Source organism: Xyrauchen texanus, chromosome 35 (assembly GCF_025860055.1).
Source record: "Xyrauchen texanus isolate HMW12.3.18 chromosome 35, RBS_HiC_50CHRs, whole genome shotgun sequence".
In the NCBI taxonomy this organism is placed as follows: Eukaryota; Metazoa; Chordata; class Actinopteri; order Cypriniformes; family Catostomidae; genus Xyrauchen; species Xyrauchen texanus.
Genome location: NC_068310.1, coordinates 16,472,138 through 16,493,357, shown reverse-complemented (window position 1 = coordinate 16,493,357; position 21,220 = coordinate 16,472,138). Strand labels below are relative to the sequence as shown.

Here is a 21,220-nt window from a genome sequence, read left to right as displayed (position 1 = left end):
CTGCTGTTGTGCCTTTAACGTGAGACAAGTGGGCTGTTTACTCATACATAACGTCACAGTAGGTAACGGTGTTGATTTTTACCCATCTTAAAAAAAAAAAAAAAAACAGGAACATAAATGACAATCAGTTCTTTTAAGGCCTTTTAAAGGCACGGTCCAGTAACTAATCAAGGAAATAGATATTTTCCCAAATATCTTAGTCAATATACAGTACTGAGATAAAAGTTCTTTGGGCATTTGGCTCTTTCGTGACTATACTGTTGCTAACATCTATTACTTAAACTTCAAAGTTAATGCACATCGCCTGTGCCATGTGGTATTGATTTTGATCAAGAGAGCACTTGACAAGGTTGTCCGTGTGTGTGTGTGTGTGTGTGTGTGTGTGTGTGTGTGTGTGTGTTTGTGTGTGTGCAGTCTGATGTGACCATGGTTTGGCTGGCTGCCTGGTGTGTTGACATCCTAGTTTGGAATGTATAGGCAGGCATACAGGACAACTTCACATGTGATGTTGGTATTGTTACAAAACAGTTCTGAAAAGACCACTTGCCATACAAAAAGAATTTACAAAATAATAGTAATTGAGATAATAATAATAAAAATAGGAATCAGATAAAAATGTTTTCAACATTGGGCCACAAGGAGTCCTCAGCAGAACTCGCCGGCTGAGAGTGAGAGATGTTGATTATGGCTAAATTACCCCTCACTCTCCCTGACACACTGTACAACCACCCACAGAACACAGAGCATGGAAACAAAACCGTGAACTAGTAACAACTTTTTCAAGATTGTCGTTTGCCTCGTTTTACAGTTTGTATTTAATAAGCTGTCCTTGAGTGAACTGGAGAGAACAACCTCTTTATGAACAGAAGAACGCTTTGCTTTTCAGTTTCTCAAAAGATGTGGCAAGTCCCAGGTCCATGAAACAAATGTTTCAATATTTCTACCACACATATTTTATAAATCCCTAGAAGAGCTCAGTGGCATGTGAAGTTGGTGTATGTGGGGACCCATACCCCTGTCACTCAAACCTCAAATAAGAGAAGATGACAAAGACAGGTGGAGAAAGAACAGAGACAACAGAAAGAATTCTCTAATACCTGACCTCTCACAATGTATCATCTCTATTGTTGACAGGACAAGAACATAGATGTGTAAGAGGGAGAAACAAAATCATATTTTGCTCAAAGGAAATGAAGCCTGTTGTAAAACAATTAAAATAGTTTGCATTGTGGAATTATTTTCATGACAATTAAGCACCCAAAATCGCATTACTGTAATATAATAGTAAATCCAATTCTCATTACTGTAATGTGAAAAAAAACATTATATTATTTAAATGGTAAAAGTATGCACACATAATACTGAATCACTTTTGAGAATAAGGGATAAAAAATAATTACAAAAATAATATGTCCAGGCATATTACGGAAATGTGAATTCTGGGGGAAATGTGCTTATTTGGCATTATTTGCAATGTCACAAAACAAAACCTAAAACTGATTTACATTGAATTTATGCAACATGTAATTTCATCTAAAAACATAAATTTACTTTGGTCTCTCAAAATAAACAAATAAAAATAAAGAGTGAAGAAAAAGAGAAACAAAAGGAGGTCCACTATAATGAGAGCAACATTAAACAAAAAGATCGGACAGAACACTTAAGAGCCGAGCACAGTGAGGAGGGCCTCGTACTGTCAATTTTGCATATTTATATCAACATTATAATAAAATCTCACTCAGGAGGCTGGACAGGTCTACCAAGACTAAATATAATTTCTTCCAGAAATCATGAATTCTGCAAGTGAGCTTTGGATGGGGGCGTCACAATTGCACACAAATTCTGTATGTCTAAAGAGGGTAATGGAGTCTCTGGTCACATAAACTAACTGCTTCTGAAAACATATTCTCACACACTCAAGTCACTCAATCACTCCCCAATCCAAGAAATCACACCAGCTTTCTTTCAATCATGCTTAGTCCTCATGTATGCAGAGTTGAATGTAACTAATGATTTTGAAAGCTCCTCAGTGGGGTCATGCTAGCCTATCTATATTAGTCTCTATCAAGGAATGCTTTTGATTATCTTCTGCATTGTAATATTCCTTCTCCATTCCCCACTAGCAGTGCAAGATATAGCCTCCGAGCCCCTCAGTCACAGATTAGCACTGCCTCTGTGTGCAAATGGAGCAAATTACAGTGACATTACTATCATTCAGTCTCTAAACAAATGTACCTCACTAACTGAGAATGTGTTAAACCTCTCCTTTTATATATATTAAGTCCACCAAAGGCTGCACTGCTGAGATGGCTTTGGAGAGCCCCTTTAGCATGTGTATGTTTGTGTATGCCAGTGTGCGCCAAGCTCTTGTGCCAAAGATCCCTATTGATTTTCTGATTTTAAGGGACAGTTCTCCCATAAAATAAAAGTTCTGTAATTTACTCACCCTCATTTTGTTACAAAACTGTTTTGAATATTCCTTTTTTTCTTCAGTGGAACACAAAAGGAGACATAATTAGTCACCATTCACTTTGACTGAACAGCGAAAAAGCAGCATCAAAATTCTTCAAAAATGTTCCTCGTGTTGCACGGAAGAAAGCAAGTTACATGAGGGTGAGTAAATGTGAACAGAAATATATTTTTTTGGTGCACTAACCCTTAAGCACACAATCAAGCACTTGAACACTTAAAAACAAAGTCGTCAAATAAAAATGTGACGGCAAAGCAAACAAAAGTAGCCCTATGTATTAAACAAATCCTCTTGGCCAGAATGCAAAACTGTGATTAATCAGCACAGCAGTTTTTGTCTTTCTCTCAAGGATTTGGTGTCCTTTGTCCACCGTTCGGTTCATTTTTTGCCTTTAAATGTTTTTGTTCGTTTCGTCTTGAGGTGCTCTGGTTGAGTTGGGAGGCTTGAGGTTTCAGGTCTGTGGCGTTAAATCGGAGTCCATAGCAGCAGAGTGGATTAATGGCCATTAAGAACAGTCAACAGATAAAAGACTAACAACTTCATCCTCCTTCCATCCCAATACCTTCTTCTCTATCTCCCTCCATCACTCGAGGAGGAGGAATAGGAGAAATGGAAGGGCACGGTATAGAAAAGAGGAAAACAGGGGTGACCCGTAGAGGGGAAATGGTGTGGAGAGTTGGCATCTGTAGTTGAAAGGTTTGGATGTATCATGAAGAGCTACGGCAAGTGGTGAGTCCAAAAAGACCCAGTCAATTAGGAGGATATCTCAACCTCATCAGAACACTTAATTAAGACCAATCATCCATTTCCAGTTCAAATCCAGTGTATTTAAATGGATAGTTCACCCAAAATGAAAGTTCTGTCATCATTTACTTGCCCACTTCTTGTTGCAAACCAGTGTGACTATTATGACTGACTCAAAAGATGTTAAACAGAATGTGAGCCTCAGTCACCATTCACTTACATTGTACAGGAAAAAATTGCAATGAAAGTGAATGGTGACTGAGACTGAACATTTTGCCTAACATCTTTTACAGTATGTTCCACAGAAGAAGACTGGTTTGGAATGACACAAGGGTGAGAAAATTAAGAAAGAAATTGTATTTTTGGGTGAACAATCCCTTTAGGTGTTCAATACCTTGAAATGGATCAGAATATATACAACACATTTGGAGATTTAACAGAAAATCTGCATTTTGAAAACAAATTCATCCCACTCTCTGCTTTCAATGCCTCAATCTCAGCTTGCTAAGAAGTAGTGGACCGTGAAGTCGAGGACAGACAAGTGATAATTTTCTTCTCCCCCATACAGAGTGGGAAATTGCTGGGAGAGAGAGTAGGATAGACAGGCTGAGGTATTTCCAGGTGAGCTTCCACCTGTGTATCTATATGCATAAGTTATGATTCAGAGGTCAGAATGAATGGAAAAGTGCTTCAGGACACAGAGAGTGCTTATTTACAACAAATACAAAAGGTCTCTTTTCTTCATTCTCACTAATTTTTTTCTCCATTCTTTCCAATTCACCTCAAAATCAAGTATCTTTAGTTAGTGCCATCGGGAGGATTAGCGTGCCACAATACCTCCGTTGAAGAAGCAAGAAAATAAAGCAAATCCAAAATCAATGGCTCTCGAAGGGGCATGGAGGTAGAACTTCAAAAAAAAGGTGGGTTAATGGAGGGAGATGTTAAAAGAAGCGAGGCAGAGGAGATGGTATGAATCAGTATGAGGTGCATACAGACACACTGAAACGCCCAAGAATCTCCTTGGTAAAGCAGCAATGCAGTGTCCTTCAAAGCTCCTCTCGCATCTCCACGTTAACCCGTCCATCACCTTGCTTCCTCTCTCAGAGGTTCTTGCTCTGATCAGAAGCATCCACGAGCTAAAGCAATATGAAAATGAAAGCTTGATGGAGCTGTGTGTGTACTGTCTCTCAATTGAATATCTTTAAATGCCAGATGGTTCTCGATGTAGACCAGATAAAGTCTGAAAATGAGGATGATGGTGATGAACGCTCCACATGTGAGGGACACAGTCAGTTATGTTGTCCAAAGGGACAAGAGTATGTATATATATAGAGAGAGAGAGAGAGAGAGAAACCAGTTCAGTTCTGCTGTAGAATGAGGTTCTCCAGCTCGTCTGCCGATCGGAGCAGGAAGGCTGCGGACTCACGGTATCCCGCAATCAGCTGACGCACAGCTGCCACCTCTGTGTGGCTTAGCTGAGCAGAAGCCCCACCCCCTCCACCGGACCTCCCGAGACTACTGGAGCTCGATGAGGATGAATTAGAGGCCTGACACTTCATGCTGAGATCAGTAGGCCCTGAAGAGAGTGCGGAGAGGAATAATAAAAAGAACAAATAAGAGTAAAGTGCAAGGAAAATCAAAAGTGGGAAATCCACATGTTTGTACAAACTTGTGGTTTCCATGCCAGCTCAAGAGCATACAGTGATTAAAGCAAAAGTATATACCAAATACTAAGAAATTTATGTTAATTTTTCACTTAAATTGTAATGCTGAAAATATGCTTTGTTTTTTATTTTCAAAAACTTCAAAATAAACATTTTCACAAGTGGTCTCAGACTTTTGAACCCTGCTTCAGCACTTCTGAAAATTAATTTTTTGTAAATATGAACTATTCTCTACCCTGTTCAATTATAGGCATTACTTCGTCTCTCACCATTGGTCTGGGCGGTAGGTGTTGTCAGGGAGACAGGGTGTTGCATGCTGGCACACAGTCCGCGGTAACTGTAGTTGAGTCCTCCATTGATGTACAACTGGTCCTGGGAGTACGCCGAGGCTGCAAGGGAGTATGCAGAGTGGGCCAGCGAGACCGACTCACGAGAGACAGCCTTATCCATTGCTATTGGCTCCTCCTGTGCTTAAGAAAGAGGGTATATATCAGGGACATGCTCTTTCATTTAACACAATTTTAAAACAAAGTGGACAACAGTTCCTGTAGCTCAACTGGTAGATTATGCTGCTTACAATGCCATTGCATGAAATAGTGGTGAAATGTATACTCACTTTACATAAGGTGTCTATTAAATGCAAATAACCACATATCAACACTTCCAGGTGCCCTTCATACTTAAAAATATAAAGTTCCTTACATGTGCCTGGTAGACGTCCATGCGCATTCTTTTGGCAGCTTTGCGTGTTTCACTCTCACAGGCGGCTGCTAGAATGTTTTCAGCCATGGCTGAGGTCAGATGGGGTGGGGTGGGTCGAGTCTGCTGGTACAAACACAGATAACCAGCTTTGGCAACTACAGATCTTAAAATGTAAAACATCACCGAAATGAACAGAAAGACAATAACTTCAGGCAAATCAAATCAAGTGTTTCTATTTGCAGGATGTAGTATAAATAAATCTGTTAAAGACTCTACATATAACTACTAAGTTTAATCAAACAAAGTTGTAGCCTATATTGCAGTATTTTGGCTAGGATGTACTATATTTGGCCATCAGGGGGCAGAAGATGGCATCTTATAATGTAAAGAAAACAGAGTGGGCAGCTCAATGAGGCAGCACGTGTACCTCCATGCCATTTTTCTTCATACGGCGGCAGGATTTGAGGTAGGTGCGGATGCGTTTGCGAGCGCGCTCCTGGAATTCAGGGAACTGACGGCTGCAGGATTCAATAATAGCCTGAATCTTCTCTTTAGGCTGTTTAGAGATTGGTACCATGCGGTCCAGATTCTCATCCACAAACAGACGTACAAACATCTAAACAGAATGAAAAAGAGGTTTATAACTAAACGAGTTGTTTTGTGATTTTCATTTTTAAAAAGCATTCAAATTCAAACAGATTCGTGACTTTGTGAAATGCATAGCCATTTTAGAAACGTCCATGATTTTAATATTTTATTAATTTCCAAGACTTGTCCAGGCTTGGAAAATGTTATTTCGTAAACATCTACTCACAAGCATGCAATCAAGCATTTCAGTTTGAATAACAAATGAAAAAGTCATGAGAGGTTCCACGGTTTAATGGGTCATACAGACTCTTAATTAACCATTTAGTCCCATTTATGAACAGGTTTGAATCATTCACTGGAAAGAACCTGATTCAACTCAAAATCATGATTTGCTCATTAATAGGACATCAATATGGCTTACAAATAAATTGTATTCTATACAAGAGCAATATTTAGCCAATTAAATATTTTAGAGCAAAGCAAATTTAGAAACATTTATAATTATCATAGACATGTCCATACATCCCAATTTTCAATGCTTTTCCAGGCCTGGAAAACACTTTATATGAACCCTGTTGGTGTGATGTAGAATGCCTTCCTTATCAAGGTACATGAGTGATATCCACTCATAAACCTGCATTCAGGCATCACAGTTTCAATTACAAATAAAAAAGCCCTGATAGATCACCTGGTATACCTCGGTCATTGAGAATCTGTGGCCTTTTCATGCAGTAGAAAGCCACATGTCACTTTCTGAGTTGAATGTCCTGATTTGTTTATGCAATTACTCACATTAAAGGCCTTAAGTCTCTCCGGGTCGACTCCTACATCATTTATCTTATCACTGTCATCATGGTCATCATGGTCATCATCGTCGTCATCACCTGCCTGAGGTCGGCTGACAGTCAGATCTTCAGCACAAATCTCCATCTTTATTGAATCATAGCTCCCTGAACTGTATTGAGGAGACTGCACACATATACATGCAAAACACACTCACAAAGGATCCAAGGTAAGCTTTCAGACTGCATGATCAGAAAAGCCTTTGAAAGGAGGAAGTGAAAGATGCATCAAAAGTACCTACCAAAGAGGCCATTCATGCACACCGAAGGTGCCCTGCCTGATAAAAACCATGTCTTCAAGGTCTAACCATGTTATTCAGAGGTTCTCGGTACAGATTGTGAATTTGTATGTGAGCGAGTTTTTGTGCTCTTCCTTTTACAAAGACAATACAATTAAAAAGGAGATGAAATGAAAAGTTTATTTTCAAACCGAAGCCTTGTTCAGAGGATCGTTGAAACCCCTCTGCTTCTATCTGAATGAAGAACGCAGCTGTTTTTAAGCTAGCTAACTGGATAAATGAGGTCTGATTAAGTGGCTTTAAATGAAACACTTGAGCACAGATTATTTAAAGATTTGTGTGTGTGTTTATTATGTGTGGTATCTTGTGCTATATATACCTTGTTGGTATAGTCCCTGATGTCTCGGTCAAGGCGTAGCTCTGAGGATTTGGGGAATTTTCTACGTAACTCTTCTGCGTGCTCAGGGTTAAAGGTGACCAGCATGGCGGCAGCACTTGGCAGGGCCTGACTCAGTCTTTCGGTGAGATTCACTGGATGCTGGTCCTCTAAGGATGATGATGAGGAAGTCGTGCTGAAGTCGAGAGGTGCTGTGATACCGTTTTCATTCCCGTTAACCTCGGCTCCCGGCCTGTCACTCACACCGGCCATGCCCACCGAGGCAGGAGTGAGTATGTGCAACCCATTGCCACTCCCACTTTCAGAAGATGAGTCATCTGAAAATATCAACATAACAAAACAAACATTATAACTAAACAATGCTAACTGGAACGACAAAGCACAGAAATTGTACTAGAATTTGTGTTACTAGGCCAACAAAACAAACACAACAGATTAACTCAAAAGCACCTAATAACTTCAGTATACTCATTATCTGTTATTATTGCAGGAACGTATTTCAAGTTATCACAAGGTCTTATGCAAATTGATACATGTTAAAATTAATAAAAGTTTGTTAAAAAAAAATTCAGAACATTTGGTTTTGGTTTCAACTTTTTTTGTTTTTGTACATTATAAAATTGTACTATAAAGTTATTTAATTGGCTTAAATGATAAGCTATGGCATTTTAGTAAATTGTAAAATTTACTAAAACTAATGGATATGACATGACAAAATATGGACTAAATGTATAGGATATTTTAGACAAGACTAAAACTATAACAAAAAAAGTAAAACGAACGCATTATTTCCAGACAAACATTTGTTGAGCCAAGGTTGATATGCCGGTCCACTCTAATAATCAGAGCAATTTTGAAAGAGCCCCAGCGTTTATACTCTTCAGAAAAATGGAATGGCTTACTTACAGTCTCTGCATATTGAACTAGGATTGGAGAAAGTATTTAAATATATATATTAAAACAATTACACATCACCTTTAACATGTACTTTTCCATTAAACTGACGCTTGAATTTAACAAAATGGTCAAAATGTATTTTAAATAATAGGGGGGAATTAAAAAAATAATAATCAAAATGAACTGTTAAAACTGCTGGTCATATCAAATATGTTTTTCCTCAAGCAGGCAGCTAACATCAAACTGACTGCAGAGGGCACTTTTGAGCAGTTACTTAATGTCTATATGCAAGTGTAAAGTCTATTCATTGCTTTTTATTTATTGAAGATGCCTCTGGTCAAAAAAAAATAAAACAAATATAATGAAAAAAATTATGTTGTCCACTGCCAAGAGTTCTTCCTGTCATGCTTACAATGTTAGTACACTAATGCACTACACTGAAAGCATCATGGCATCCATAGATAACAGTATTATACCATTTAAAAAAGAATAATTTTGTATCCAATACACCAATGTTAATTTAACAAGATGTTGTTCCATGGTATATGTGCATGTGTGTGGTGTGTAATGCTGTCTATGTAAGGGATCTTTACCAGAGCACAAAACACCATAACCACACACGCTACAACAAACTGAAACATATTACATCACTGTTTTATACCAATTCTGTCACTCAGGAATATATATAGCTTTAGAAACAATACCAAAATAACCATTTCTTCTGCCACATTTCATAAATTTCAACTAAATGTCCACACACCCAACCACACAAACGTCTGCAAACTACCAGGGCAATATCTTAACAGACAAACAGGGAAAATGGAAACAACAACAACAAAATAAAGAATAAAGTCTGTGTGAGTGTGTGCAGACGTAATGCCTACACGTAGCTATAGGGGGAAAGCACAGTAAGGGCAGAATTGGGGTTAGCTTACAGAGCCAGCAGAAAAAAAGAGTGAAAAGGAGACAGGGAGAGAAGGAGAGAGGACAGGATGGCCCGGATGTGGTGGAGAGGGTACAGGCCGGCTGGAGGAGGAGGAATAGAGATTGGATGGGGAGAGGGAGGGAGGGAGGGGGTGATACCAAGAGAAATAGAGTGAGTTAGGGGATGAGGGCAGTAGGAAGCAGGTCAGAGTCAGGGGCAGAATGAACATCGGCATGGTGCAGGAGGAAGCAAGAGAAGGATGGGGGGGATGGTAAATTATCTGTGGAGGACATTGGATGAGAGGAGAGAGTGATGCGAGAGGGAGGAAGATAAAAGAGAGCTAGGTGGAGGAATGGAAGAAGCAGCTAAAAAGAGAGAGGGAGAGATAAAAAGAGACATGCAATGTGTGGAGGGGGTGAGCATTGCTGAGGCAGCTGCATATTTTTTGGAGTATAAAGAGTATTCATGCAGGGAGAGGAGGGCCGGCCTAATGCATGCCATGTTTGATTAAAAGCTCCATGACTTCACTCCAGCGTACAGACATTTTTCTATATCCCTCCTCCTTTCACTGGTGTTGTTTGAAGAACTCCCAATGCAATGGACATGAAATGTGTGTGTTTCCATACCTCTCTGCTGTGCTGTGAATATGTCTTTCTTGCACTGTGATGTGCTAAATACTATATTTGCTTGCCTCTGCTCAGTAAACAGCCACAGCAGTGAAGCTTTAGAAGTGCAGATTTTATCATGATATTGGAGTGTTTTTCATGATTAAATTGGGGTCCATGAGTCTGCGACTGAAAAGGATTCTCTTTCATAACAAATTATGACCATAAAAATTTGAGCAAAACTGCACAAATTAAAAAAATACTTGATATAAATTTCACACATATTTGCAAAACCGGTGATCTATGCCAGAGTCCTGCACAGGTCCATTTTTGGAGACCCGCCCCCGCCGTACCCGCAAAGTTCAGCACCAGATCCGACCAGTCACCCGTGATAATATCAAAATTAAATCCACACCCGCCCAGACCCGTTAATATTTGACCCGTGCCCGCGATAACTCACACACACTAAAATCATTCCAATTAAAGTGATTTATTTTTTATCTCGCACCTCTCTCAACATCACAAATGCTCATGAATGGGCAAATGAAACAGGCTAAAGTGCGCTTTGTTTTGCGCCATTCAAGTAGCCTACATCGGCACCTAAATAGGCTATGGAACCTCATAACGCAAATAGACCTATTAATAAAAAATGCAAAAAAAGACCAAGAAAAAAATTGTGTTATCGCCTCCTTGTCTTCCCCTCTTGGAGGTTTGTACCCTTTGGCAAAATACCTGTAGCACTGGAAACCCCTGCTGTGCTCCTGCAAGTCTTGACACGCTTCCTACGTGCCCAGCTTACGGCTATCAAACGCCAAAACTTTATTGCATGTTTTGCAAGCCGCAAATCCGCTAATGATGATATTTTCCTGATCACGTATTACACCACACTTTCACCACACATCCGATTTTGCCTTTAAAGACTCGTTGTCAACAATTTTATATACTCCACTCACCAACTTTACTTTTACTTCATCCATAGCTACTCCTGCTACGCTCCAACTAGTCTATGAGAAGCATCAACGAAAGTCGCACTGGTGACGTAATGGGTCCAAAGGTCATATCATTGTTGCGAATGTGTAATGGTAATTTAGACACAAATATTGCACATATTTTTCATCCGCTACTACCCGCCCGCAAGGAGTTCATTATCCACCCGCATCCCCGCCCGTGAATTTTAGGAATGTCACAATCCACCCGTTTTAGACACTTTTATGCGGGTACCCGCGGGTACGCGACCCGTTGTAGGACTCTGATCTATGCTATACAGCATGATTTGAAAATTTTCCAAAAGAGCATCTTGTGTGCTTCAATAGAAGCAAGGAAATCTGACCTTGACCTTATTTGAGTTAATATGGTAAATGTCACAAATTGTCTTACATATGCTAGGTGACTTAGAGATCATTCATTATCTTACATTTATCTTCATTTTAAGTAAACTTTTCCAAAATCCAACATTTGTTAGTTTATTTCCAGGTATAAATTAAAAGCATATCCCAGATTTTCAGTGAAGTCTCACACTTCTGACCCCACAGTATCACTTAAATAATTTGCGAAGGAATGGCGGTTAAATAGGTGCTTTGGAAAATTATTTCTGTCATGCACACACAAGCACCCACAAGATTAAGCATTTCCTTGAGGGTAACTGTGATAACGACAAGTAAGATGTTTTCCTTGATCAACATCCTGTGATGGCCATGGAACTATAATCCTATCAGAGATACAAAGTCCTTACCCTCACCCCAGCCCTTTTCCCACTTCTTAAATTCTGATGGTTGATAGGATGTAGTTCCAGTACCAAAACAGATGTTTCTGGGCCAACATGCCCTACTTGTCAAAATCAAATATAAGATATGTTTATCAAAAACACATAAAGTCCTTATCCCTAACCCCAGGCCTAACCCTGCCTCTACTGCTTTTCCAATCCTTAAAATCTGATGGTTGAGATGGTTGCTCTAGTACCAAAACAGAAGTTTCTGGACCAACATTTCCTACTTGGCAAAATTATGTCCACCATGTTTGTCATAATACAAAAAGAACAGTGCTGTCAGTCAGACTAAAACATTAATTGTTCATGTAAACACTTTAGTCTTATTTTAGCATGTATAAACAATAATCAGACAAACTGGCCTCTGCATTGCGGGCATGCTCTGAAAGCATAACATGCATTCCTGGCAGTTCCTCAGCTGGAACACTTCCTTCAAATATTCAAATATGCATTTTGTCATTTATACTTGGACAGACAGATGAAGACTTTAGCTTGACTATGCAAAAACCTGTTCAAGCTCAATTATAACAGCACATACACTGTTAACATACTGACTGGAGCATAAAGACCAGCTCAGATAAACACTTAAAGCCTTAAGTTTCAGCAAGGCCAAGATTCCATAGAGACTCTCCCATGTTAACCTCCTTAACATGGTACTAATCCCCCGAAAGCAGGTGGCTGCTTCCTGAAGCTCACATCTTCTATTTGAAGGGAATAACGACTGACGATGAAATCCCCTTCACCATATGACAAGTGTGAAATATGATTAGTCCTGGCTCATGTCACTCAATGGGCCCCGGTCCATGTTCCTGCTCCTGAGAATTTTTCCTTTTAATTGTCCATAGTACAAGCTGTATAAACAAGCTGACTGCATCTGAACATCCTGCTGTACCTGTAGTTTCCCAAATCACTCATACACAGGACCATACTGAATCTGAGGATGTTTTTTTCTGTATAATTGCAGATTTAGTCCATCATTGCAACAATTTACACAAGAATGGTTTTAAGAACAATTTACACAGAAAATCTCACTCCTGAATTGTATTTTATTGTATTGTACTCTATGGTAAGAGTTGCTATTTCGATACTGTGCAAACAAATGTGTGCATCACTGAGCAAAAAACATAGTCGGTCGAATGATTGTTGCTATGTTTATTCCTGCAGTTGCCCTAGCAGGTGTATGTGTGTTTGCGTGTGACACACACACACACAGACACTCAGAGGGGTGCAGGCAGAAGAGTCGATAGCACCGCTGTGCTTCCAGTCTCAGAATCTCAGTAACGACCAATCAGGCGTAATGATCCAGCCTACCCAGCAGGCCCTGTTAGGAGTCGCCATAACACAAACATTTCATCAAGGGGTGCAGTCCTTGTGGTGATTGGCAGGGAGGATGGCTTGTATCCCCCAATACATATGTATATATAGGATAAGTAGGGTGGTAGCAATCTATAGGGAATGAGCTAGAGAAGATCTGCTCTCTCCTTGTGCAGTAATTGACTTTATGTTTTTTATTCATGTGGATGACCTCCAATTAGTGGGTTCCTCCGATAAGCCTGAGCCTGTCAGTCACGTCCCCCCTACTGCAGTCTAACATGTATTCAAAGCACACCTACACATGCACTCCCTAAAGCTTTTCTCTCTCTCTCTCCCTCTCCATCTCCCCTTTTACACATTAGGGATTGCCTATGAATTTAAATTTTTGGGTGAACTTTCTCATCATTTACTCACCCTCATGCCACCCCAGATGTGTATGGATTTCTTTAATCTGCTGAACACAAATTAAGATTTTTAGAAGAGAATCTCAGCTCTGGCGGCCCAAACAAAGTAAGTGGCCAGAATATTGAATATGCAAAAATCAAATAAAGGCAGCATAAAAGTAATCTATAAAACTCCAGTGGTTAAATCCATATCTTCAGAAATTATATGATAGGTGCGGATGAGAAACATATAAATATTTAAAGGTGCAGTATGTAAGATTCAGAAAGCCTTGTTATTAATGACACCTGTGGCTGTTAAGTGAACTGTAGCCAGCTACCTGCTGCTCGTGCTCGAGCTCGTGCACACACTCCATAGGGACACGAGCAAGCATTCAAAATAATGATGTAATGTACAAAGAGGCTAAACGTGATTCACTGGCATCATGCTGACAGATAAGGTAGTATAATTAAAATTACAGTTATAATTGTTTTACTACAAACTTTGAGACTAAACTAAAACTACTTATCAGCTAACATTGCATACTGATACACACATACAGCTACATACAGAACTATACCTGACAGTTTACTGTTGCACTGCACTGTTATGTTGCACTATTGTATGTTTTGTATGTCATATATTGTACTACGAATAAGAAACCAGCATATTTGCTTAAAATTATCCTGTATACTAGACTTTTAGTCTAAAGAGAAGATCGTTGAAATTATTTGAATGTTATGAAGCAAGATAGCTTGCAAATCGTCAGCGTTAGCAGGCAAGATCAAGTTAGCTAAAATTATACAGATCAATCCTTATGGCACTATATTTCACATGTTTTGCAGTTATGTAAGCTTACCTGTCCAATAAGAAGAACACCAATTCAGGGTCTGTTTTGATCCCCAAAACAGAAGAAGTTTCCTCCAGGAATCAAATGCCCTGCCGATGTTCACACTAGTTTTCACTCGACCACGATCATGTTCCCGCTTAGCCAGACTGGATTCAGTAGATAAATGTTTTTTTGTTTTGGGTTTTTTCGGTCTATACAATTCACTTGCATTGTATGGACCGAAAGAGCTGATATATTCTTCTAAAATCTTGATTTGTGTTCTGCAGATGAAAGAAAGTCATACACATCTGGAATGGCATGAGGGTGAGTAAATGTTGAGAGAAGTTTTTACATTTTTGGGTGTATTATGCCTTTACAAGGATACTTCACCCAAAAATTAAGTACTGTTTTCATGTTGTTCCAAACCTTTCATTTTGTGGAAAAAGGTGAATGGTGACAGAGGATGAAGTTCTGAATTCCACAGAAGGAAAACTAAAAACATGGGTTTGGAACAAAATTATGAAATTTGTTTTCATTTTTGCGTGATCTAGTGTCTTCAGATGTGTTTTTAAAACTATTTTTAACATGACAAGAAGTCCCATCAAGCAATGCTCATGACGGGACACTCAAAAAAACAACATAAGATGCAACACAATGGCTTTGTAATGGTATAATGGTAAATGTATGTAATAGATTCATACGATGGGTAAGGAGGCGGCGGGAACCAGCTAAGAAGTCAATGTAATATTTAATAAACAAATGAACAAAACTCAACATAAAACTGCTTCCCAGCATAAATCACACTCACTCACTCACTAGACTGCTGCGTACATCTCTCTCTCTCTCTCTCTCTCTCTCTCTCTCTCTCTCAAACTGGGGTTCGCGGCTCCTCTATATCCCTCTCCTGGCTGATTGTGCTGATTCAGCCCCGGGCGTCCAAAAAACTTTTTCCGAGATGGTTTAACTGTGAAATTTTACAGCTAAAGTACAGCATGCTAATTAAAGCATCATCTGCAAAAAAATAACAAAATAAACTATATATGAAAAAATCTTGATAAACTCATTTACCTCACTAATTGACTGGTCATACTCCCTTCATCATACTGATGTCTATTTTGCACTCTCTGTTCCCAGTTTGACATTCAGCTTGTGCAAGGGAGGAAGATTATCCCCTGCCCCCCTTCTTTACACCCATCCCTCCATCTCAATCTCTTTCTCTCACTTCTGTACTATAGAAACCCACCTTGTCTTCATCCACTATAACTCTTCTCATCCCTGCACCTCTAAAACAACCCAGAGCTGGAAGACTGGGAAATGAAATGACAGTGCGGTCCAGCTGCTCTGAATGTCACTGTGACTCATTGGAGCCTTTAGTACACTGGGGACAGGACAACACTGTGTTTAAGAGGGTGAGGGTCTTAGAGTCACAAGGGTACGCACACAGACACACACACACACACACACAAGCACGCCAATTGAGACCAGGCTCGTTGTGCTGCTGTCAGATTGTGAAGATGGTCCACAGACAGTCAATCAATGCTGTAACCATGATTCTCTTGGGGCGAGGGGGCAGAGGGCAGGCAAGCAGCGCAGAGTGCTGCATCAGCCACCAGCTGCCAACAAACTCACCATAAAGTACATGCTTAACACAGATATTCACAAAAACCACAGAAAAATTTGACATGCGCTCTCACTCTACATGACTACAATAACCTGCAGCACAGTTTCATTTAAACAAGCAATATAAAAGTGTGAGATGCCTACTTAGGCAGAAGAAATTAAAATGGACCCTATTTACTCGAAGGGATATTTCACCCAAAAATTCTGTCATCATTTACTCACCCTCATACCATCCCAGATGTGTATAACTTTCTTCTGCGAACATAAAAAATTATTTTTAGAAAAAAATATCTCAGCTCTGTAGGTCCATACAATGTAAATGGTGACATATTTCCATCAGACTCCATCAGTGTTTAAATCCATATCTTCAGAAGCGATATAATAGGTGTGGGTGAGAAACCGGTCAATACTTCTACTACTTATTCTAAATCTCCACTTTCACTTTTAAACTAAACAGGCACCACGTGACTTACGTGAGTGGCGATTTAGAGTAAAAAAGATCAAGAATAGATTTTGATCTGTTTTGAGTTATTTGTGTCTCTCACGTGCTATTTTGTGTAGTGTATGTGTGCTACACAGAGTTGCTGCATATGTGTCATTTGCAAGGTTCCATTTCATTTAATGCCTTCTACATTGTGGAACAACATATAGCCCATCTTTAATAATGTAGGTCTTTCAGTTCTCGTTTGGGCGTCAGAAAAACACATTGCCCGTTCCAACGGATGAGTAAATCAGCCACTGACAGCTCAGCACAGAGCTCAAGCCTCATTCTTTTAATACCAAAGAAATACACACTTCTCTACACTGTATGCAATAACAACTTCTTAATTAAAAATGAACTATAAATCAAACTTTACTTAGCCTAAACACTGATCTTTCCCACGATTAAGCACAAACATTTTAATCAATATGATTTAAACTACAACAGCGATTTCATATTTTATATGAGCCGGTATAAATCAATGTTTTCATTATAGTCTGGTTGGAGAACATTGATTTAAATAAACGGTACAGATAAAGCAGGGCATTAATTAAGGGAATAGTTTCTTTAATGCCACAATGGGCCAATAAATTAAATTACAGTTTATCATGTATACATCGTAGCCTGCAGCTCCTGCAGTGTGTGTGTGTGTGTGTGTGTGTGTGTGTGTGTGTAAGGTATAGCACACTAAACTAAAATATTGTTCACAATTTAATCAGCTCAATTCTACAACATCAGAACAAGTAAAGCATGAATCAGTGAGCTAAAAATACAACTAAACCATTGATTTCATACGTGCACACATACACACATGCAGACAGAGTATGCCAAAACTCAAACGATGCACAGACTTGCACGCGCTTCAACACACATAGTAAAATGCCCACAGACACACGCACACATTCAAACCCACAGAAATTCACCACTAACCCTTTTTCATCATGTAAGTCCAATTACAAAAATGATGCACTTAGAAATATACGTAACAATGAAAAAAAAACGAAAGTTGACATTCTATATGTTCATTGACATAATTTGTATTTTGCCAATTCTTTCATAATTACCATGCAGTCCATTTTTATTAACTATTTCATTGAGGTTACAATTAATAATTGTGCTTTTAAAAATGTATTTGTCACACCAGAAAATATATATACGGTACACTTTCCCTTAAACACAATTTTAAGCTAAAATCTTGATGTTTATAAAAAAGCTGATGGACATGTTGAGTTAACAACCCATGTATAAGCATGTAAAATATGTATGTGTACATTAACAAATCAAAATACACTCATGCAAACAAATACATCCACAAACCTCTTGCTCAACAGCTAGTTTATGAGGCCATGATACTAATGTACACGACATTACTAGGATTCCATTTGTCACAAACAAATAATACACTGATATTCTGACACACACACCGCATGCATATTCAGTTAGAGAACAGAATGCTTAACAAACGCGCACATTTATGCATGTATATATTAATGCATATGAATGTTTTTTCTCTATGTGCCTGCATATATGCATACAACCAGCACAATACACCACTGTAGGTGTATATGGAGGAAGTGCAATTAAGAGGATTTATAATGGATGTTGTAGCAAAATAACCACAGTGTGTCAAGGCTTGAACTCATACATACAACTTCCTGTTCGATTAAAACCACAGTGGAATCTATAACATTAAGGCAGTCATTCTTTAGTCAAGTGCAGGATTTTAATGAGTACGAAAATTGCAATGGAGTGAAGCTGCTTTCAAGCCCTCATGAGTCATTCCTACTTACAAGTTTGTAAGTCGTAATTACAACATGATGTGCATTAAAGTGATTTTGGTCAGATCTTTGCATTGACCAATTTCAACATAATGATTATTGAGTCCGGTTACTAAGCCAGAGGACACTCTGAAACATTATAATAATTATTTTTTTAAGAATGTAGTAGTAATGTTTAGTATTTTCTGCCACATTTCAAGGCTATTCTTTATTAGAAGTATACAAAAATGCATACAAACCAAACAGTCAACATTGACAATTACAACTTAATGAAGAATACCAATTTACTGTCAACTATAGATTTGCATCCATATAATTTGTCATTTACACGTGCCCAACTTGGAATCTTGTTGTCAAAGAAAATGATGAGTAATGAACTGGTAATTGCAACATTGTGGTGGCGTGCATCTCATAAATACAATTATTTATTTTTACATTAAATCATTTAGCAGACACTTGTATCCAAAGCATCTTACAAATACTACAATACAAAGAATACTACAACAGAAGTGATTCAAACTAGGGAGACATAAAGTTCCATCAAAGTTACAGAATTGCCCAGAAAAGTGCACAAATGTACAAGCTAGTACAGAGATGTAGGTAAGACACTGTGAGACAAAGAGAACTATGATTATTAAAAAAATAAAGAATATGAAAGAGTAAGTGCATTAACAGTTATTTAAATGCAACAGCAATCATTGCGACATGACTTGAAGGCAGAATGAGACCACATGAGAACCTGAGAGGAACAGTCAGACTGGTCATACAGCACTATTTCACCAAATAGATGAGTCTTAGTTTAACATGGTCGACAGACCGAGTGCCACTCTAAGGTATATACAGTATGTTTATAAAGTGGGTTAGAATCGGCCATGCGGTCTTTTTCTGCCGTGTGGCCAGCAGCTTCTGTCTGCTTTAGTTTTTTTTTCCAGGCCTCAGCGGAGTTGACCTGAGCACAAGCAGTAACAGATGCTAATTCTTTCACTTCTACCTCCCCAGCTGCCCTGTGGGGAGTGTGGGAGTGTGTGTGAGTGTGTGTGTGTCAGACTCCCCTCTGTGGGATTACAATGGATTATCCTGCTAAAATGCGGCACAAGCTGCTCCCCATGCCGGCAAAAGGCCTGGCATTGCCATAGCAAACAAACCCTTCCCTGCCCCCCCGAAACAACCCCCATGTGGTGTGCCCCCTCCACAATTGTTACAGTAACAGCTGTCCCATAACAGAAAGAGAGAGCGAGACATGGGTCAGAGGAAAAAATATGTATTTGAAAGGGGTGGGAATGTTTTAGTGGAGAGAATATAGATGCTGAGAGGCAAGATAGACATATAGATGGAGGTAAAGTGCAAGCCTGTGCTGGAATGAAGCAGTGAAACAGAGCAACAACAAAAAAAACAAGCAAGCAAGAATTAAAGACTGAAAGAAAGCTGCAAGAGAGAGAGAGCGAGAGACTCCTCTTACTGGGTTTCTCCTTTACTGTCCTGGTACCCCTGACACAGCAGATAATCACACCTTAGAAGAACAGCATCTCTGTGCTAGACTCAGCAAGTACTCAAACATAGTTGATGTATAATGTATCCATGGATTTTCTTTTTATCAAAATAAAAAATATATAAAACAGGTAGAGAGGTGTAATAGCAGCTTACTTCACACACCCTTAAAGCTCGTTTGTCTCTGTAATATGCATTACACAGGCAGGAGGAGTTTAGCATGATGAAAAATCAACAGGGCCAATTTTCAGTAAGTCACTTTGTGTGTCTTCATCTATCCGATTGGTTATGCACATTCCATTTACACAAGCCCACATTAATGTGTCGGCCTAAAATGGAACTAAATCTGAGTTCACTTTGTGATGATGTTAATGCCATGCAAAATTTTCATTTCACTTCATGTATGTGGCTCAGGAAAAACCAATAACAGGTGGCGGCCATCTGTTATGTTCCTGTTCGTCTGCCCTGTATTCTCTGTCACACTATCACGTTTATGTCACGTTTCCTTGTCTGTTCCGTGTTTTCCGTTTCACCCGTCACCATTCACGCTCCATGTCGTGTTTTCCTTGTTGTTCGCCCCGCGTTTCACTGTCTTTGTCCAAACTACATTTCCCACAATTCCCGGCCTCCGTCACTGCCTACACTCATCAGTGTTTTCACCTGTGTCTTGTTCAGTCTCCACTTTGTCTGTGTATTTAAACCCCAGTTCTTTGTTCAGTCCCTGTCGATCGTTGTTTGTATGTTTATGACGTTTCATGTCGGTGCCTGTTTCTACTCGTGTTATTCGTGTTCCCTCGTGGTTACCCTGTTCCCTGTCGGTACCGTCCGAGGTTACCCTGCTGTTCGCGGATGTTCATTTCTTTAATGTTGTCAGCCTGGTCCGTGTTCCCTACCCGAGTTCTTAGTTATGTTTGAGTTTTGTTTCATTGTGTTTAATCTGTTTCGTGCTGTTTAGTTTCCCGTTTTCCCATCGTGGATTTTCCTTTGTGTTTACCTTTTGTTTCTTCTGTGTCAACCTTAATAAAACCGCGTTTGGATCCGCACCTCTCGTCTGTCTTGTCCTGTTTCCACACCAGTTATAACACCATCAGCTTTTATTTTTTTCTTTGTCGTCTTTCGGATGGCTGGTTAAAATGCATGAAGTGACAAAATGTAAATTACCAAATTTAATTTGAATTCTTAAGGAAAAGTGTATGTTTTAGATTTGTAGAAGTAAATAAATGTTGTGTTTACAGTAATGCACTTCAAATGGAAGTCTATTGGGCATTGCATTCTGGAGTTTTTCAAAAGCAGAAATGTGAAGTTTATAAATTGTTAAACCACTTATATTAAAGGAATATACAAGTTAAGCACATTTGACAGCATATAATGTTGATGTAGGATATTTGGTATGCAACATTTAGAAGGTAACTTTAAAGTGCCCTCATTCTCACACCATTATATGAGGATATCTGGTATCTGAAATATGTGAGCTCTGAACTAAATTAAACT

The 21,220-nt window shown here is 39.1% G+C and overlaps 1 protein-coding gene across 1 annotated transcript in view; it reads right to left on the bottom strand.

Annotated features, from left to right (window-relative positions):
- Positions 1-357: 357 nt before the first annotated feature.
- LOC127629295 (nucleolar protein 4-like) overlaps positions 358-21,220 on the bottom strand; it is a 133,255-nt gene continuing 112,392 nt past the window's right edge. Inside the window, exons 6-11 of the mRNA XM_052106452.1 lie at positions 7,629-7,963; positions 6,961-7,137; positions 6,008-6,196; positions 5,581-5,700; positions 5,148-5,343; positions 358-4,790 (exon numbers count right to left, since the gene is read on the bottom strand). Coding sequence (XP_051962412.1) covers positions 4,573-4,790; positions 5,148-5,343; positions 5,581-5,700; positions 6,008-6,196; positions 6,961-7,137; positions 7,629-7,963 — 1,235 coding nt within the window. The 3' untranslated portion in view covers positions 358-4,572. The remainder of the gene's footprint in view (positions 4,791-5,147; positions 5,344-5,580; positions 5,701-6,007; positions 6,197-6,960; positions 7,138-7,628; positions 7,964-21,220) is intronic.